The 22,031-nt window shown below is 42.5% G+C and overlaps 2 protein-coding genes across 2 annotated transcripts in view; one reads left to right on the forward strand and one right to left on the reverse strand.

The window, feature by feature from the left end:
* The window catches only part of LOC311148767 (voltage-dependent calcium channel subunit alpha-2/delta-4-like), a gene marked incomplete at both ends in the record, with an annotated part of 96,880 nt that extends 81,629 nt beyond the window's left edge, over positions 1-15,251 (forward strand). Inside the window, one exon of the mRNA XM_084185732.1 lies at positions 15,127-15,251. Within this exon, the coding sequence (XP_084041858.1) occupies positions 15,127-15,251 (125 nt within the window). The remainder of the gene's footprint in view (positions 1-15,126) is intronic.
* Positions 15,252-19,643: 4,392 nt separating this feature from the next.
* Positions 19,644-21,875, reverse strand: LOC311148768 (uncharacterized protein; the record flags this gene model as incomplete). Its single annotated transcript, XM_084185733.1, has 4 exons — positions 19,644-19,726; positions 20,214-20,588; positions 21,101-21,172; positions 21,665-21,875. The coding sequence occupies 4 exons, from the start codon at positions 21,873-21,875 to the stop codon at positions 19,644-19,646; spliced, it is 741 nt and encodes a 246-aa protein (XP_084041859.1).
* Positions 21,876-22,031: the final 156 nt, after the last annotated feature.

Consider the following 22,031-nt stretch of genomic DNA (forward strand, 5'->3'; position numbering starts at 1 on the left):
CAGCAACAGTAGCAGCAACAGTAGCAGCAACAGCAGTAGCAACAGTAGCAGCAACAGTAGCAGCAACAGTAGTAGCAACAGCAGTAGCAACAGCAGCAGCAACAGCAGTAGCAACAGTAGTAGAAACATTAGCAGCAACAGTAGCATCAACAGTAGCAGCAACAGCAGTAGCAACAGTAGCAGCAACAGTAGCATCAACAGTAGTAGCAACAGCAGTAGCATCAGTAGAAGCAACAACAGTAGCAACAGTAGCAGCCAATGCAGCAGCAGCAGTAGCATCAACAGTAGCAGCAACAGCAGTAGCAACAGTAGCATCAACAGTAGTAGCAACAGCAGTAGCAACAGTAGCAGCAACAGTAGCAGCAACAGCAGTATAAAATGTAGCATCAACAGTAGTAGCAACAGCAGTAGCAACAGTAGCAGCAACAGTAACAGCAAAAGTAGCAGCAACAGCAGTAGCAACAGTAGCAGCAACAGTAGTAGCAACAGTAGCAGCAACAGTAGTAGCAACAGCAGAAGAAACAGCAGCAGCAACAGTAGCATCAACAGTAGCAGCATCAATAGCAGCAACAGCAGTAGCATCAACAGTAGTAGAAACAGCAGTAGCATCAGCAGTAGCAGAAACAGTAGCAGCAACGGCAGCAGCAACAGTAGCATCAACAGTAGAAGCAACAGTAGCAGCAACAGTAGCAGCAACAGTGGAAGCAACAGTAGTAGAAACATTAGCAGCAACAGTAGCAGCAACAGTAGCAGTTGGCTAGCTGTGTTCAGAATAAAACTTTAGGATTGTCACTTAAAATACATGTCATTAGAACCTAGTATAAACCAGCGGTGGGCTGGGATGTACTGAATCATTCTGACAAAGGCATTCCTCTGCAGCAGCTGCTCCTGCTCCCAGAGTTTCCAGACAGATTATGGTGTCACATTCAGCAAGGCCAAACGTGTAGTGAAGTAATAGTGAATACTACAACACCACTGTGGTAACTACTGCTTTAACAACCATCTGCTACTGCTATTGCTACTGCTATTGAGAAATGACAGAGGCTCTCATTTCCTCAAATAAGAACAGCCATGATTGAAACTACTTATCCATTGTCTAGACATAATTGGGAGATGGTTCTTTCACTATGAGTTATAGGGTCGTTCCACCAATTTGGTGCCTTTTGAGTGTAAAATAATAAAATAAAATAATAATAATAATAAAGGAATTCACCTAATTTTAACATTCTGCCATAAAGAGCACATGTTCAACTTCATAAAAAACAAGTTTTCCCATCAGTGCCTATTAAGTGCCAAGTAAAGTAACAAGGTTGACCATAACAAGGTTGACCGTAACAGGGTTGACGATTTCATCTTATTATTATTATTATTATTATTATTATTATTATTATTATTATTATTATTATCTTAAATCAGCCATAAATCACCTTCTGACAGGGGGAATAGAAGCATGTTGTGTGCAACAGGGTGAGGCAATTGAAAGCTTCACAAAAAATGTTTAATTGTTAACATTTCTAGTCTGTTTATCTATGGGTAACAGGGTTGACGTGTTACGGCACTGCTACACTATAGCCTTCGGGCGTACGGCGTTGCCGTCAGACATCAGCAGTTGAGGGACTGCTTCCTTTGAAATCAATGAAAGCTGCTATACTGCCCATGTTACGCTCGCATTTCATCACGTCCGATGGCAGCATCCAAGCTCAATCTTGTGATTTGAAATAATGAGAAATAATGTATATTTTGGTTGCATATGGCCTCCACTAGACACCACTAGTTATTTTACTAAGATTTATGAAGTCAAGGAGCTACCAGCTAGCAGATGGTTCTCGACCTTCGCCTCTCCCGAGTCCGTACGGGAGTTGCAGCGATGGGACAAGACTGTAACTACCAATTGGGGAGAAAAGGTGGTAAAAAGTACCCAAAAAAAGGGGGAAACCTAGTTAGTTTCTAGTAATCTCTCCTCCTTCAGTCTTCTTCTTTTTCTGTGAACTTTATATGGTGGTTGGCAACCAACTTTAAGGTGCATTACCAGCACCAACTGGACTGGAGTGTGGACCTCAGTTCATCTTTCAATCACCCATGTGGGTATATGCTCCTAAAAACCAATGAGGAGAAGGGAGAGGTGGGACTTGCAGCGTGTCAAGAGTCAAAAATAGAATCAAGTTCTATTTTAGCGCCTGGCTACGAAGACGCTTGTTGACGCGCGCGAGCAGTGTGGGTGCAATGATTGAATAACATGTATGTGTACATTTATTTTTTATCGCTCGGGCATGCAACGTGGGCAGTGTGGTCAGCATGTAACAGGTAGAACATCACTGACATGACGCTGTTGGCAAAACACCAGCAAATGGCCAAAAAGACTAGAACGAGCTCACCTGCTTTTACACTATGATTTGATTATTAGATAGATGTTCAATGTTCCTTTTGAAAAAAATATTTTAAAAGGAATAGTTTCACCATATTAAACAAGGAACAGACATACACCACATGACCAAAAGTATGTGGACACCTGCTTGTCGAACATCTCATTCCAAAATCATGGGCATTAATATGGAGTTGGTCCCCCCTTTGCTGCTATAACAGCCTCCACTCTTCTGGGAAGGCTTTCCACTAGATGTTGGAACATTGCTGCGGGGACTTGCTTACATTCAGCCACAAGATCATTAGTGAGGTCAGGCACTGATGTTGGGCGATTAGGCCTGGCTCGCAGTCAACGTTCCAATTCATCCCAAAGGTGTTTGATAGGGTTGAGGTCAGGGCTCTGTGCAGGCCAGTCAAGTTCTTCCACACCGATTTCGACACACTATTTCTGTATGGACCTCGCTTTGTGCTCGGGGGCATTGTCATGCTAAAACAGGAAAGGGCCTTCCCCAAACTGTTGCCACAAAGTTGGAAGTACAGAATCATCTAGAATGTAATTGTTTGCTGTAGCGTTAAAGATTTCCCTTCACTGGAACTAAGGGGTCTAGCCCGAACCATGAAAAACAGACCCAGACCATTATTCCTCCTCCACCAAACTTTACAGTTGGCACTATGCATTCTGGCAGGTAGCGTTCTCCTGGCATCCACCAAACCCAGATAAGTCCGTCGGACTGCCAGAGAGAATGCGTTTCCACTGCTCCAGAGTCCAATGGCGGCGAGGTTTACACCACTTCAGCCGCAGCTTGGCATTGCACATGGTGATCTTAGGCTTGTGTGCGACCGCTCGGCCATGGAAACCCATTTCATGAAGCTCCCGACTAATAGTTATTGTGCTGACATTGCTTCCAAAGGCAGTCTGGAACTCGGTAGTGAGTGTTGCAACCAAGGACATACGATTTTTATGTGCTACGCACTTCAGCACTCGGCAGTCCCGTTCTGTGAGCTTCTGTGGCCTACCACTTCGCGGCTGAGCCGTTATTGCCCCGAGGTGTTTCCACTTCACAATAACAGCACTTACAGTTGACCGGGGCAGCTCTAGCAGGGCAGAAATTTGACGAACTGACTTGTTGGAAACGTGGCACCCTATGACGGTGCCACATTGAAAGTCATTGAGCGCTTCAATAAGGCCATTCTATTGCCAATGTTTGTCTATGGAGATTGCATGGCTGTGTGCTCGATTTTATACACCTGTCAGCAACGGGTGTGGCTGAAATAGCCGAATCCACTAATTTGAAGGGGTGTCCACATACTTCTGTATATATAGCGTATGTGAATCACTATTCACATGAAATAAATAATAATCTTCAGAAATGACTTTCTCAAAGAAACAAAATAACTAGGGTTTAACAATGATGGTGAACATCTTGGGGTTAAGTGGGTTAAAATCTTGAAGTCACAGAGGGTGCACAGAGGGGCATGTCAAAATGCTGAATTTTGGCACTAGCAAGACTTTATTCAAAATATATGGAAATGTCTGCTCTACTCAATTACAACCAACTAATTGCAGCATTACCGCAAAAATGGAAGAGGCAAGTGGAAGGGGGAGAAAGTAAGGAACTTGTCTGTCAGCCCTGCATTAAATACCAAAATTGGCTGAAGAAAATTGTGATAAATAAGAAAGGATACCAGTTTCATTTAAGGACCAAAACATGTACAGCTGTGCCATATAGACTGCAAAATAGTTGGGAAGAGATTTTCAATGTACTGATTCCATGGCACGTGGTTTATGAACTGATACACAAAACAACGCTTGATTCAAAACTTAGAGTTTTTCAATTTCAATTATTATACAAAATTCTTACAACCAATAGAATGTTATATATATGGGCGATACAACCAACCCAGCTCGAAGAGACAGACTCATTAGATCATAGGGCTCCCAAGTGGCGCAGCGGTCTAAGGCACTGCATCTCATTGCTTGAGGCGTCACTACAGACCCCCTGGTTCGATTCCAGGCTGTATCACAACCGGCCGTGATTGGGAGTCCCATAGGGCGTCGCACAATTGGCCCAGCGTCGTCCGGCTTTGGCCGGTGTAGGCCGTCATTGTAAATAAGAATTTGTTCTTAACTGACTTGGCTAGTTAAATAAAGGTAAAATAAATAAATAAAATGTTTTGGTACTGTCCATATGTAGCTAGTTTTTGGTCGCAGGTTCAGGAATGGCTGAAGAATTGCAACATTTACCTGGAGCTAACTCTGAAATAGCACTGCTGGGTGATTTAAAAAAGTTATGGTCAATCGATCAATAATATAATAATACTCTTAGCAAAAATGTTAATCTTTAATTTACAATATATAACATCTATGAGAATAGAAAGGTTCAGAACATTTGTGAAACATCACAGCACAGTTGAAAATTATATGGCAAATAGAAATCAAAACTGGATGATGTTGTGAGATAGATTGGAGGAATTTGAGTGGAGCTGAAGGATGGGACTAAAAACAAACAAAAGACAACTATTGGAAAATATACTCTGTCCGTAAAATTTATATTGTATGTATAAGCTGGAAGTAGAAGCCTAAGAGTTGATGTCCATTAGTTTACTCCAATTAGGGGAGGGATGGTAGGGTTAGGGGAAAAGAATAAAGGAATTGATCTATATATTTTGGTTACTACATGATTCCATATGTGTTATTTCATAGTTTTGATGTCTTCACTATTATTCTACAATGTAAAAAACAGTACCAGTCAAAGGTTTGGACACACCTACTCATTCAAGGATTTATCTTAATTTTTACTATTTTTTACATTGTATAATAATAGTGAAGATATCAAAACTATGTAATAACAGATATGGAATCATGTAATAACCAAAAAAGTGTTAAACATATCAAAATATATTTTATATTTGAGATTCTTCAAATAGCCACCCTGACAGCTTTGCACACTCTTGGCATTCTCTCAATCAGCTTCACCTTGAATGCTTTTCCAACAGTCTTGAAGGAGTTCCCACATATGCTGAGCACTTGTTGGCTGCTTTTTCTTCACTCTGCCGTCCGACTCATCCCAAACCATCTCAATTGGGTTGAGGTCAGGAGATTGTGGAGGCCAGGTCATCTGATGCAGCACTCCATCACTCTCCTTCTTGGTAGAATAGCCATTACACAGCCTTGAGGTGTGTTGGGTCATTGTCCTGTTGAAAAACAAATGATAGTCCCACTAAGCCCAAACTAGATGGGATGGCGTATCGCTGCAGAATGTTGTGGTAGCCATGCTGGTTAAGTGTGCCTTGAATTCTAAATAAATCACAGACAGTGTCACCAGCAAAGCACCCCCACACCATAACACCTCCTCCTCCATGCTTTACGGTGGGAACTACACATGCGGAGATCATCCGTTCACCCACACCGTGTCCCACAAAGACACGGCGGTTGGAACCAAAAATCTCAACTTTGGACTCCAGACCAAAGGACAAATTTCCTCTGGTCTAATGTCCATTGCTCGTGTTTCTTGGCCCAAGCAGGTCTCTTCTTATTATTGGTGTCCTTTAGTAGTGGTTTCTTTGCAGCAATTCGACCATGAAGGCCTGTTTCACACAGTCCCTCTGAACAGTTGATGTTGAGATGTGTCTGTTACTTGAACTCTGTGAAGCATTTATTTGGGCTGAAATTTCTGAGGCTGGTAACTCTAATGAACTTACAGTATCCTCTGCAGCAGAGGTAATTCTGGGTCTTCCTTTCCTGCGGCGGTCCTCATGAGAGCCAGTTTCAACATAGCGCTTGATAGTTTTTGCAACTGCACTTGAAGAAACTTTAAAAGTATTTGAAATGTTCCGGATAGACTGACCTTCATGTGTTAAAGTAATGATGGACTGTCGTTTCTCCACCTTGTCACAACACAACTTATTGGCTCAAACACATTAAGAAGGAAATACATTCCACAAATTAACTTTTAAGAAGGCACACCTGTTAATTGAAATTCATTCCAGGTGACTACCTCATGAAGCTGGTTGAGAGAATGCCAAGAGTGTTCAAAGCTGTCATCAAGGCAAAGGGTGGCTATTTGAAGAATCTCAAATGTAAAATATATTTTGATTTGTTTAACACTTTTTGGGTTTTCTACATGATTCCATATGTGTTATTTCATAGTTTTGATGTCTTCACTATTATTCTACAATGTAACATTTTTTACAAATAAAGAAAAACCCTTGAATGAGTAGGTGTGTCCAAACTTTTGACTGGGAGTGTATATATTTTATATATATATATATATATATATATATATATATACACAGTGGGGAGAACAAGTATTTGATACACTGCCAATTTTGCAGGTTTTCCTACTTACAAAGCATGTAGAGGTCTGTAATTTTTATCATAGGTACACTTCAACTGTGAGAGACGGAATCTAAAACAAAAATCCAGAAAATCTCATTGTATGATTTTTAAGTAAATAATTTGCATTTTATTGAATGACATAAGTATTTGATCACCTACCAACCAGTAAGAATTCTGGCTCTCACAGACCTGTTAGTTTTTCTTTAAGAAGCCCTCCTGTTCTCCACTCATTACCTGTATTAACTGCACCTGTTTGAACTTGTTACCTGTATATAAGACACCTGTCCACACACTCAATCAAACAGACTCCAACCTCTCCACAATGGCCAAGAACAGAGAGCTGTGTAAGGACATCAGGGATAAAATTGTAGACCTGCACAAGGCTGGGATGGGCTACAGGACAATAGGCAAGCAGCTTGGTGAGAAGGCATCAACTGTTGGCGCAATTATTAGAAAATGGAAGAAGTTCAAGATGACGGTCAATCACCCTCTGTCTGGGGCTCCATGCAAGATCTCACCTCGTGGGGCATCAATGATCATGAGGAAGGTGAGGGATCAGCCCAGAACTACACGGCAGGACCTGGTCAATGACCTGAAGAGAGCTGTGACCACAGTCTCAAAGAAAACTAGTAACACACTACGCCGTCATGGATTAAAATCCTGCAGCGCACGCAAGGTCCCCCTGCTCAAGCCAGCGCATGTCCAGGCCCATCTGAAGTTTGCCAATGACCATCTGGATGATCCAGAGGAGGAATGGGAGAAGGTCATGTGGTCTGATGAGACAAAAATAGAGCTTTTTTGGTCTAAACTCCACTCGCCGTGTTTGGAGGAAGAAGAAGGATGAGTACAATCCCAAGAACACCATCCCAACCGTGAAGCATGGAGGTGGAAACATCATCCTTTGGGGATGCTTTTCTGCAAAGGGGACAGGACGACTGCACCGTATTGAGGGGAGGATGGATGGGGCCATGTATCGCGAGATCTTGGCCAACAACCTCCTTCCCTCAGTAAGAGCATTGAAGATGGGTCGTGGCTGGGTCTTCCAGCATGACAACGACCCGAAACACACAGCCAGGGCAACTAAGGAGTGGCTCTGTAAGAAGCATCTCAAGGTCCTGGAGTTGCCTAGCCAGTCTCCAGACCTGAACCCAATAGAAAATCTTTGAAGGGAGCTGAAAGTCTGTATTGCCCAGCGACAGCCCCGAAACCTGAAGGATCTGGAGAATGTCTGTATGGAGGAGTGGGCCAAAATCCCTGCTGCAGTGTGTGCAAACCTGGTCAAGACCTACAGGAAACGTATGATCTCTGAAATTGCAAACAAAGGTTTCTGTACCAAATATTAAGTTTTGCTTTTCTGATGTATCAAATATTTATGTCATGCAATAAAATGCAAATTATTTACTTAAAAATCATACAATGTGATTTTCTAGATTTTTGTTTTAGATTCCGTCTCTCACAGTTGAAGTGTACCTATGATACAAATTACAGACCTCTACATGCTTTGTAAGTAGGAAAACCTGCAAAATCGGCAGTGTATCAAATACTTGTTCTCCCCACTGTATATATATATATATATATATATATATATATATATATATATATATATATATATATATATATATACAGTTGGGGAAAAAAGTATTTAGTCAGCCACCAATTGTGCATGTTCTCCCACTTAAAAAGATGAGAGAGGCCTGTAATTTTCATCATAGGTACACAGACAAATTGAGGAAAACAAATCCAGAAAATCACATTGTAGGATTTTTAATGAATTTATTTGCAAATTATGGTGGAAAATAAGTATTTGGTCACCTACAAACAAGCAAGATTTCTGGCTCTCACAGACCTGTAACTTCTTCTTTAAGAGGCTCCTCTGTCCTCCACTCGTTACCTGTATTAATGGCACCTGTTTGAACTTGTTATCAGTATAAAAGACACCTGTCCACAACCTCAAACAGTCACACTCCAAACTCCACTATGGCCAAGACCAAAGAGCTGTCAAAGGACACCAGAAACAAAATTGTAGACCTGCACCGGGCTGGGAAGACTGAATCTGCAATAGGTAAGCAGCTTGGTTTGAAGAAATCAACTGTGGGAGCAATTATTAGGAAATGGAAGACATACAAGACCACTGATAATCTCCCTTGATCTGGGGCTCCACGCAAGATCTCACCCCGTGGGGTCAAAATGATCACAAGAACGGTGAGCAAAAATCCCAGAACCACACGGGGGGACCTAGTGAATGACCTGCAGAGAGCTGGGACCAAAGTAACAAAGCCTACCATCAGTAACACACTACGCCGCCAGGGACTCAAATCCTGCAGTGCCAGACGTGTCCCCCTGCTTAAGCCAGTACATGTCCAGGCCCGTCTGAAGTTTGCTAGAGTGCATTTGGATGATCCAGAAGAGGATTGGGAGAATGTCATATGGTCAGATGAAACCAAAATATAACTTTTTGGTAAAAACTTAACTCGTCGTGTTTGGAGGACAAAGAATGCTGAGTTGCATCCAAAGAACACCATACCTACTGTGAAGCATGGGGGTGGAAACATCATGCTTTGGGGGTGTTTTTCTGCAAAGGGACCAGGACGACTGATCCGTGTAAAGGAAAGAATGAATGGGGCCATGTATCGTGAGATTTTGAGTGAAAACCTCCTTCCATCAGCAAGGGCATTGAAGATGAAACGTGGCTGGGTCTTTCAGCATGACAATGATCCCAAACACACCGCCCGGGCAACGAAGGAGTGGCTTCGTAAGAAGCATTTCAAGGTCCTGGAGTGGCCTAGCCAGTCTCCAGATCTCAACCCCATAGAAAATCTTTGGAGGGAGTTGAAAGTCTGTGTTGCCCAGCGACAGCCCCAAAACATCACTGCTCTAGAGGAGATCTGCATGGAAGAATGGGCCAAAATACCAGCAACAGTGTGTGAAAACCTTGTGAAGACTTACAGAAAACGTTTGACCTGTGTCATTGCATACAAAGGGTATATAACAAAGTATTGAGGAACTTTTGTTATTGACCAAATAATTGTTTTCCACCATAATTTGCAAATAAATTCATTAAAAATCCTACAATGTGATTTTCTGGATTTTTTTCCACATTTTGTCTGTCATAGTTGACGTGTACCTATGATGAAAATTACAGGCCTCTCTCATCTTTTTAAGTGGGAGAACTTGCACAATTGGTGGCTGACTAAATACTTTTTTTCCCCACTGTATATATATATATAAAAAATAAAGACTTCATAAACATTCATAATCAGATTGATTGAATTCTCCATGTGGTCTATATTAGAGGGCACATCATTTAATATAACAGCCTTTTACAATTCAATATTGGTGAACAATTTATATTTAAAATATCAAAAGGCACTAATTTCATGGAATGACCCTATAGCAGTAAAGGCTATAAGGGAGTGTGGTAGTTGTGTGGTTCATGCCCTTAATGAGGCTGAATCTGAACTCACCTGTAGGCCTCACTGCTGGCTCTCTTGGTTCCTGCCTTTGGGCGGCTTGTCCTCAGTTCCCCAGTCATGGTCCTATCTGAAACTCAATACAACGATGGCTATAAAGTCACATTCATTTAGAGGTTTAGTAATGTCAGGTGTTAGGACAGGTGTGACCTCATAAAGCAAACCCATGGGGAAACTGGAATAGAGTTGGACAGGTGAGCAGAGTAGGCTGCCAGATGCACGCACACACACACACACTCCCAGAAGGACACATTAACGAGAGGACTGTGAGCCTAATTGCCCTCCGTCTGCCAGAGTCAAATTAATAGCCTCTCACAGTTGTGTTGCTTCATTCCTTCCAACATGTACCTGTCTGTGAATTCAACCTTGTGAAGACTTACAGAAAACGTTTGACCTGTGTCATTGCCAACAAAGGGTATATAACAAAGTATTGAGAAACTTTTGTTATTGACCAAATACTTATTTTCCACCATAATTTGCAAATAAATTCATTAAAATCCTACAATGTGATTTTCTGGATTTTTTTTTCTCATTTTGTCTGTCATAGTTGACGTGTACCTATGATGAAAATTACAGGCCTCTCTCATTTTTTTAAGTGGGAGAACTTGCACAATTGGTGGCTGACTAAATACTTTTTTTCCCCACTGTAAGTATTTGACCCCTCTGCAAAACATGACTTAGTACTTGGTTGCAAAACCCAGATGTTTCTTGTAGTTGGCCACCAGGTTTGCACACATCTCAGGAGGGATTTTGTCCCACTCCTCTTTGCAGATCTTCTCCAAGTCATTAAGGTTTCGAGGGTGACGTTTGGCAACTCGAACCTCCTAATCTCAGCTCGTTACCTGTATAAAAGACACCTGCGAGCCAGAAATCTTTCTGATTGAGAGGGGGTCAAATACTTATTTCCCTCATTAAAATGCAAGTCAATTTCTAACATTTTTGACATGCGTTTTTCTGGATTTTCTTTATTTTTATTCTGTCTCTCACTTCAAATAAACCTACCATTAAAATTATAGACTGATCATTTCTTTGTCAGTGGGCAAACGTACAAAATCAGCAGGGGATCAAATACTTTTTTCCCTCACTGTATTGGCATGGGAAACATATGTTTACATTGCAGAGTGGGTGGACACCCTACTTACTTTTATTTCTTTTACTACTGACACTGTAGCGCTCCATACTCCCTCACCTTCACCCAGGGGCCTGACTGACAGGTAGTCTGCCCTCTCTCTACTTCCTCCCTGTTGCCCTACCTGTCCATCCAGTTCAATCAAACACACACATTGCAGTATAAATGTTTATAGCTAGAATTTGATAGTTTGACACTGACAATACACGACTTGGACTTAACTCAAGTCTCAACCCTTTCTACTTAGGACTTGACTTGACACTTGGACCTTATGACTTAATTAGACTTACTTGAGACTCAAACAAGAGAACCCATCTCTGACTAACAGGTGAGTTACCCTACACAATATAGACCTATACACTTTGAGACCCAGAGAAAAGCACTGTACAAACACAATCTATTGTCATTATCACCATCTTCATGTTTGATGCCAAAGAAGTCGCATGGGGGCCAATACTGCATATCTCTGTCCAAATGGCAGGCAGCAGCACACATCCCAATGTTGAACAGCAGTCGTACTATACATCAGACTCTGGCACAGCACAAAGCCCACCCTTACAGACGTGACACCCCACGGCAGCATTGTTTATGACAGAAAGGCACTCTTCTGTTTGTGGTGCATTACTGTTTTAGTGCAGGGTTTATGAGCACCATCGCCTGCCATCTGTTAGCTGCTGCCATTGCGCTTTTAATCGCCCAACCCCGGAGATCGATATCGCTGTCAGGTCACGGGAACGCTCACAGCTTGGTAATGCGTAATTTACTGAATGATTAGGGTTATTTATTTATTATTCCCTTGTATTGTTGGGCAACACATACAGCACAGGAGGAGGAGGATGAGGAGGAGGAAGAGAGAGAGAGAGAGAGAGAGAGAGAGAGAGAGAGAGAGAGAGAGAGAGAGAGAGAGAGGTGAGATAATAAACAGTTGAAATCGGATGTTTACATACACCTTAGCCAAATACATTTAAACTCAGTTTTTCACAATTCCTGACATTTAATCCTAGTAAGATTTCCCTGTCTTAGGTCAGTTAGGATCACCACTTTATTTTAAGAATGTGAAATGTCAGAATAATAATAGAGATAATTATTTATTTCAGCTTTTATGTCTTTCATCACATTCCCAGTGGGTCAGAAGTTTACATACACTCAATTAGTATTTGGTAGCATTGCCTTTAAATTGTTTAACTTGGGTCAAACGTTTCAGGTAGCCTTCCACAAGCTTCCCACAATAAGTTGGGTGAATTTTGGCCCATTCCTCCTGACAGAGCTGGTGAAACTGAGTCAAGTTTGTTGGCCTCCTTGCTCGCACACACTTTTTCAGTTCTGCCCACAAATGTTCTATAGGATTGAGGTCAGGGGTTTATGATGGCCACTCCAATACCTTGACTTTGTTGTCCTTAAGCCATTTTGCCACAACCTTGGAAGTATGCTTGGGGTCATTGTCCATTTGGAAGACCCATTTGCGACCAAGCTTTAACTTCCTGACTGATGTCTTGAGATGTTGCTTCAATATATCCACATAATTTTCCTTCCTCATGATGCCATCTATTTTGTGAAGTGCATCAGTCCCTCCTGCAGTAAAGCACCCCCACAGCATGATGCTGCCACCCCCGTTCTTTACGGTTGGGATGGTATTCTTCGGCTTGCAAGGCACCCCCTTTTTCCTCCAAACATAATGACGGTCATTATGGCCAAACAGTTCTATTTTTGTTTAATCAGACCAGAGGACATTCCTCCAAAAAGTACGATCTTTGTCCCCATGTGTAGTTGCAAACCGTAGTCTGGCTTTTTAATGGCGGTTTTGGAGCAGTGGCTTCTTCCTTGCTGAGCAGCCTTTCAGGTTATGTCAATATAGGACTTGTTTTACTGTGGATATAGATACTTTTGTACCTGTTTCCTCCAGCATCTTCACAAGGTCCTTTGCTGTTGTTCTGGGATTGATTTGCACTTTTCGCACCAAAGTACGTTCATCTCTAGGGGACAGAATGCGTCTCCTTCCTGAGCGGTATGATGGCTGCATGGTCCCATGATGTTTATACTTGCGTACTATTGTTTGTACAGATGAACGTGGTACCTTCAGCCGTTTGGAAATTGCTCCCAAGGATGAACCAGACTTGTGGAGGTCTACAATTTTTTTTCTGAGGTCTTGGCTGATTTCTTTTGATTTTCCCATGATGTCAAGCAAAGAGGCACTGGGTTTGAAGGTAGGCCTTGAAATACATCCACAGGTACACCTCCAATTGACTCAAATGATGTCAATTAGCCTATCAGAAGCTTCTAAAGCCATGACATCATTTTCTGGAATTTTCCAAGCTGTTTAAAGGCCCAGTCAACTTAGTGTATGTAAACTTCTGACCCACTGGAATTGTGATACAGTGAATTATAAGTGAAATAATCTCTGTAAACAATTGTTGGAAAAATTACTTGTGTCATGCACAAAGTAGATGTCCTAAACGACTTGCCAAAACTATAGTTTGTTAACAAGAAATTTGTGGAGTGGTTGAAAAACTAGTTTTAATGACTTCAAACTAAGTGTATGTAAACTTCCAACTTCAACTGTATATTATGCATTGTGGTTATTAATTATATGGAGACATTCTGGCCTGCATGCCATTTGGACAGAAACATGCCGTATTGGCCTAATCCTTCATCTACACTGGATTGAACAAGCGACATCAATAAGAGATCATAACTTTCACTTGGATTCACCTGGTCAGTCTGTCATGGAAAGATAAGCAATAAGCAATATGATAATGTGGAAATCTGTGGAACCATTGGAAATCATTTGGATAATCAAATGTATTTTGCAAGTGTAACAGAGCGCATTCTGTTCTGCCCCAAGTGGAGGTCGAACTAGCAACCTTCTGCACAACAACACACAAAATTACATTATCCCTCCTTTAACCTCCTTCTACTCCTCTGAACCCCAGCAACCGGACAGAGCCCAACTGTGGATCGGGGTCACGGCACCATTGTAACAGAGGGCCTTCTGTTTTGCCCTGAGCTGGGATCAAATCAGCAACCTTCTGCACAACTTCTAACATGCTGCGGGCGAGTTTACATCCACTACACAAGGGGTCACGCACACACACACAACATCTGTCCTTCTCAGTGTGTGAGTAACAGAGGCTTCATTTGCTTTGGCCCAAGCTGCAGAATCTGATCGATTCCTGCCTTCTTGGCTGATACTTATCTACATAGCCTCTTCAATCACCTCAGCTCACCAACCTCTCACCCACACACACACAAACTACATCCTAGACATGCTTCAGGTGCTTCAATCTGTGTACTACGAGGCACCCCTTCTATTGCACAGATAGTCAAGCATCCTTGAACAGATGTTGTCAGGTATCTGCGCATGGAATATGTTATAGTAGTGCTCATCAAAGGATAAGACTTCTCACCTAAAGTTCAGGCACAATAAACATACAGTATACAATACCAATTTGATATGCGCTGATGCATCATCAATGTGCTTTCTTACTACCACAGACATGCACACACAACTACACACACACAGCGAGAGAGAGAGAGAAGCAGAGAGAGAGAGAGAGAGAGAGAGAGAGAGAGAGAGAGAGAGAGAGAGAGAGAGAGAGAGAGAGAGAGAGAGAGAGGCAGACTGCCCTATACTCACGTCTTAGGCTGTGATATTCACTCTTGAACAGGGTCATACCAGGGGGAGGAGAGAGAGAGAGAGAGACAGACAGAGAGGGAGAGAGGGAGAGAGAGAGAGAGAGCAGACAGAGAGAGAGACAGAGAGAGCAGAGGAATGCCTTTAAACAAGCAGAATCAGCGGAGACTCTCCTCTTTTAATCCCTCCTTCCCAGTGCCTCCCTGCAACCCTGACAAAGAGGAGAGGAGACTGTTCACTCTGGCACCATGCTCTAAGAACAGTACCAGCGGGTTGTACCATGTCACGCTGCACAGCGGTGAGCTGGGGTTGGTGGGCTGACCCACTCTGTAAAAGGCTGGGGGGTGCTGTGTGGACTGGAGATAATGCTATAGCTGTGTGGATACTCCTACTGTATGTCAAAGCCACACAGAGCACTCAGGAATTATCACTGTTTATTGTAGTAGCAAAAGGACTGGAGGAATGCAGGCTGTGCTGAGGGAGAGGAGAGGAGAGAGAGGACAGATCCTTGAGCAGAGACAGGCATCACAGAGGGAGGCTGTGTAAAAACCTAATGTTGTGGCTCAGAGTCAGACACAAACAGAAGTACTAGAGTCAGGGCCACCTTGCAGGCAAAACATTTTAGTGCAATTCTGCACATTTTGGCATGGGGCGGAGATATATATTTTTGCAATTTTACAGCTAATTTCCTGCAATTCTACCAATTTTGTCATGGGGTGGAGATATTGTTTTTCCAGTTTTAAAGGTAATTTCCTGCAATTCTATACATTTTGTCATGACTTATGCCATGTCAATATGATATCAGAGTGAGAGTGACTAACAAAATCAATGTGGGCCCCCTGGAGGTCAGGGCCCCTGGGCACGTGCCCTGCGTGACAGGTCGGTATTGGGCCATGATTACTACAAGTTTACATAGCTGACTAATTGAATGACTGTCATTGACTGACATAACAAGAGAAAAATTGCTGTTTGTGAAATCCTGCTCTAAGCGACCGCTTATGTCCCTTATGCCTGGAGCCGGCCCTGACTAGATTTCAAGCACCAACTCACTCACTGGATTCAATGTGCTGTAATACAAAACAAGAGAAGACATGTCGGCTACTGTGCAGTATAAGAAATAAGTGACTGGGGGCAACTGATCATAATCTTGATTGCAGTCTCCATCTCTTGATAAAGCATTCACTGAGCATTCCTCAGGTTCATCACTGACAATCATCTAGAGAAGTAAACAGCAGCTGCTAGCTACACTGGACCTAGGAAAGTGCCTCATCATCAACCTGTGCCAGACAGACAGACAGACAGGAGATTCTCTTTGAGTACGAACAGTCTCACCTCTTCACTCACAGAGGTTTCTCTTTCTTTTTCTCTCTGTCTCTCGCTCTCTCTCGCCCCCCTCTTTCCTTCCCTCTCTCTCTCTTTATCTCCATCTCTCCAAGCTGTGTCAGCAATACTCGCTCCAAAAACACCATGCAGTCGTTTCATCTTTCATGCAGCGGAGGGACAGAGAGAGTCACGCATGAGTGACATCAAAGCTCCGTCACGTCAGAGACTTTAGACACACAACACACACACACAGATCCAAAGTTTAATAAAAGCAGCCATCGCATGACTGCACTCTGTCGAGCTAATGAGAGAGACCATCAGCTAACTCCATTTTAATTAGAAAATCAACTTAATGATTACATTTTAATTAAACTCGTCCTATCTAATTAAGAATGTCCACTTGGGAGAATGTCCACTTGGGAGAGATGAGGATTCCTGTGCCACCACCCCGCTGACCAGATGCTCTCGGGGTATGCGAGAACACATGGTCAGACGAGGAGAGAGCAGTAGGAGTAGCAGTGTTTTCAGTGGTAATCCATGTTTCCGTCAGCGCCAAGAAGTCGAGGGACTGGAGGGTAGCATGGGCTGAGATGAACTCTGCCTTGTTGGCAGCAGAACGGCAGTTCCAGAGGCTGCCTGAGACCTGGAACTCCATGTGGGAGTTGTTGTATCTGTTATTATTACTATACAACTATTAAGTTGTATCTGTGCTAACCAGACATTTACACAATAACTAAATGACCTATTAAGTTGTATCTGTGCCAACAAGACATTTACAGAATAACAAAAAATGGCATCAAACACACATCTTATAACATACCCCGTCTTAAGCAACAAATGCACAATACCAGAAGCATTCCCCAACTCCCTCATGAAATGAAAATGAAGATATGTAGGCTATGCTGTATCAAGTGTGTGAATGCACACTTCTGAGGAGGAAGCTCAGGAGAAATACCCCCTAGTCTGGATAGATGAGCCAGGGCATTTTTTGTCAATCTCAATCTGGCAACCGTCAATCTGCCAACCGTCAATCTGGCAACCTTCAATCTGGCAACCGGGGGCATATCTGATCCTGTTCATTTCAGCTGAGCTTTCATGCGACCCTCACAGCTTGTATGGAGAGAGAACAGCCATCTAAGAGTACGTTTGACATCAGGGTTCATGTCTCGTGATGTGTCCCAGCAATGGGAGCTGACTTTCTTTCCTAGTCTCTTTTCCTGGTCTCCTTTCTTTGTCTCCTCATCCAATTGGCAAGGATCCCCCAGAACCTATTTCTCAATAACATACGGTACGTACTCAGAATGTCTGTGAGGCAGACAGCCCTGTGGCTGATTTCTATATACACCTACTTTAATAGACTGTGCAATGACTGGATTATTGATCACATCCTGAACTAGAGGGCACTATCCCACAGCATTATCCAGCTGAGAATATGTGTTTGATTATGTATTCATGCTGACATATATGCATTTGACTTGTATCTCCATTAAGCTGATGTATTGGCATGCACAGAGACAGAGAGAGGCCGAGAGAGAGAGGGAGGGCGAGAGAGAGAGGGCGAGGGGGGGGGGGGGGCGAGAGAGAGAGAGAGAGAGAGATATATATACACATCTCAAGCCATGCATGTTTGGATACTGGACGGGTGCAATCTCCATACAGGGCTGACTGGGAAACAGGCGCAACCAACCATGGATGGGGTGGGGGTGGGGTGTGGGGAACTTGACGACAACTTGCGGACAGTGGGTTTAGAACAACAATGGCAAAAACTGTATACAAAAAAGTATAAATATACCACCAAAAGGGCACTTGTGAGTGGGAGGGCAAAGGGCAGGTGCTCAGGCACAGGTAGACCCCTATCTGTGAATGAGGTTTCATTTCCAGTTTTTAGGACTACAAACTGGCGAGCACTATGGCCACAACCATCTGTGACAATCTAAAGAGAGAAAGAATGCTTTGAGTACAAAACTGTGGATACATTAGAGACCATTAGAGACCATTTTCTCTGGCACGCTCAATTCTCTTAGCATATCTTTCAAGTCTAATGCGACAAAATAATTGTGGAGAATCTAAGGCTGGTGACAAATTTTTTTTGAAAGTCTTGGCAAAACTAGAGGTTAGGAATCTGGGCTAATATCCATACAGTTTCTCTCTAGCAAAACACAGAACACAGAATTGGTCTTGACCTGACCCTTAAAAACAATGTGCACACACAAACATTTGATGCTAAAATTATTTTTATTATTTTATAATGCTTGAAGAATTTTATATAGAAATGGATATAGAAAACAAGGGAAAGAATGAGAATGAATTTCAGAAAATATGTAAAAAATTGCAGAGGTCACTTGTTAGCAAGGAAAACGTCAGGAACTGAAAAAATACAAAAAGGTATCATTGTTAGAATCATGTAATACTGTGTGTCAAACAAACTTCAGTCATCAGCTTTAACATCCTCTGAGTTGTAACATTCTCCTCTCTTACCTATGCATTATGCCTTCGTTTTTCTGCACAAAAGGGTTTTCAAGAATTTAGCAAAGCGATTTTTCCCAGCTGCAAATATAGAGACATCAGAGAGAGAGAGAGAGAGAGAGAGAGAGAGAGAGAGAGAGAGAGAGAGAGAGAGAGAGAGAGAGAGAGAGAGAGAGAGAGAGAGAGAGATGTTGATTCAACGTCATCACATAAAAACAAAATTGGGTGGAAAGAAGGGTGATTCAACCAGAAAACTCCACTGTTATCAGACAGCTAAATGCGTCGTTAGATTCTTTTTTGCCCTTCCGCGTCACTTTCTACACAGAAGACATCCGCTAAACATAGAATCAAGCTGTTTAACTGTCTCTCTGTGACTGACGATAACTTCGGCAGGAAGTTGACTACAAATACAAAGTTGCCAATATCTTTGCAATTCAACAAGCGAAGGATAAAAATATGCTTCAACTGAAAACCGAGATGACTGCATTAGAAAATAAATCCAGTAGGCTGTATAGGCCTATGTTTCAATCATATTGAAATCAATTTCATGTTCAGTCAATTTACTTCTATTTGTAGGCTACACTGTCTGTAATTTTTACCTCAATATATTTCATGATGTGTAACAACATGTGCGCACTGATGGGCCAAATGAATCTGTGATTTAGTGCATTATTATAGGGTAAGCATTAGAATAAGCCGCCTCAATATTTGCAGCCATAAGGTGGTAATGGCTCTCTAGGAGTAATCTTCTTAGTCTCTCTCTCTCTCTCTCTCTCTCTCTCTCTCTCTCGCTCTCTCTCTCTCTCTCTCTCTCTCTCTTTCTCTCTCTCTCTCTCTCTCTCTCTCTCTCGCTCTCTCGTCCTTTTTATCTTTGCACTGTGTCATCAAATACTTTGTGAAAAGTCTGTCCCTCTCTATCCCCCTTCATGTTTTACCTTTGCATTTTGCTGACTGTTGATCATGCGGGTCCTTGCTCTTTAGCCCTGATGCAGTGAAAATAGAGTAATCTAAGGACAGAAAAGGAATATATATGAATGGAGATTTGATAGGACAATAACACACAGCAGTAAGAGTTAAGTCCTATAGGCTGTTTCAATGCACCAGAGGAGTAGTCACACATAACTCAGTACCTTAGTGAGATACACTGCTGTTACTTAAATGTAATACAGTTTTATTAGCCTCCCCATGGGGATTAAGATGGCATCGTCTGAGTACAACGTGATGCTAAACCACCCTGAAGGATGCAAAGCAGAAACATATGTGTACGCTATCCCTCATGCAGTGAAAAAGACAAAAACAAAAACAAAAAAAATGACGTCAGCTTTATGCGACATCTTTTTGAGTGCCGACCATCACACTTTATTGCTTATTTGAATTTAAGGGTTTTACGCACCAACCTAACTTTAGGGAGAGCGCGATGGTGCTCTTTGCTTTTAAACCACAGAGAATGAAATGTTTTGTGTTTGAGTCCCTTGTCACTTTGCCTGGTCCTACCTTTACATTGTGGTTGTCTGGTCTGTTTGCCTGTCAATTCCGGATTCTTTACCCTGTCCAGGTGTTCCTGTAAGGCCTTCTCATTCCTCAGCCTGCGCTGCTCTTCTTTAGACAGCACCTCCTCCTCCTTTCTCTTTCCCTCTATCTCTTTGGCCTGGTCTTTATCTCTCCTATCCTTCCGACAAGGCCAAATTCTCTCCTCTTCTGCCATCCTCTCAAATTTGTCCATAAGGAGCTCTGCATCTGTCTTTGGCGCTGTTACTTTGTCATTCCCATCTTTCTTTTGGACACTCTCACTTTTATTACTCACTTTGACCTGCAGAACCTGGGGGACCTTGGCCACGCCTTGACTGCTCGTGGAAAACACAGAGAAATCTGAGAGAGAGAGAGAGAGAGAGAGAGAGAGAGAGAGAGAGAGAGATGTTGATTCAACGTCATCACATAAAAACAAAATTGGGTGGAAAGAAGGGTGATTCAACCAGTTTGTGCCCAGTGGGTAGTGGGTCTTATATGACACAGCAATTCATAATGCTGCACCCCTCCTATTTCTTACCTTTGCACTGCTGTGTCTGAGCATCAGCTGAAAAGATGGATAAATCTGCGGAGAGAGGTGGGAAAGAGGAGAGATAGATAAACATACTGAAGGAATTCATGCTCACTTCACATTCTGAACTTTAAGCATTGAGCTCTTCTTCTCCTTATCCACTAGTGGTCTTTCTTCTTAGTCTCTCTCTTCTTAGTCTCTCTCTCTCTCTCTCTCTCTCTCTCTCTCTCTCTCTCTCTCTCTCTCTCTCTCTCGCTCTCTCTCTCGTCCTTTTTATCTTTGCACTGTGTCATCAAATACTTTGTGAAAAGTCTGTCCCTCTCTATCCCCCTTCATGTTTTACCTTTGCATTTTGCTGACTGTTGATCATGCGGGTCCTTGCTCTTTAGCCCTGATGCAGTGAAAATAGAGTAATCTAAGGACAGAAAATGAATATATATGAATGGAGATTTGATAGGACAATAACACACAGCAGTAAAAGTAGAGTTAAGTCCTATAGGCTGTTTCAATGCACCAGAGGAGTAGTCACACATAACTCAGTACCTTAGTGAGATACACTGCTGTTACTTAAATGTAATACAGTTTTATTAGCCTCCCCATGGGGATTAAGATGGCATCGTCTGAGTACAACGTGATGCTAAACCACCCTGAAGGATGCAAAGCAGAAACATATGTGTACGCTATCCCTCATGCAGTGAAAAAGACAAAAACAAAAACAAAAAAAATGACGTCAGCTTTATGCGACATCTTTTTGAGTGCGGACCATCACACTTTATTGCTTATTTGAATTTAAGGGTTTTACGCACCAACCTAACTTTAGGGAGAGCGCGATGGTGCTCTTTGCTTTTAAACCACAGAGAATGAAATGTTTTGTGTTTGAGTCCCTTGTCACTTTGCCTGGTCCTACCTTTACATTGTGGTTGTCTGGTCTGTTTGCCTGTCAATTCCGGATTCTTTACCCTGTCCAGGTGTTCCTGTAAGGCCTTCTCATTCCTCAGCCTGCGCTGCTCTTCTTTAGACAGCACCTCCTCCTCCTTTCTCTTTCCCTCTATCTCTTTGGCCTGGTCTTTATCTCTCCTATCCTTCCGACAAGGCCAAATTCTCTCCTCTTCTGCCATCCTCTCAAATTTGTTCATAAGGAGCTCTGCATCTGTCTTTGGCGCTGTTACTTTGTCATTCCCATCTTTCTTTTGGACACTCTCACTTTTATTACTCACTTTGACCTGCAGAACCTGGGGGACCTTGGCCACGCCTTGACTGCTTGTGGAAAACAC

Source organism: Coregonus lavaretus (genome assembly GCF_964263955.1).
Source record: "Coregonus lavaretus genome assembly, chromosome: 21".
Taxonomy (NCBI): Eukaryota; Metazoa; Chordata; class Actinopteri; order Salmoniformes; family Salmonidae; genus Coregonus; species Coregonus lavaretus.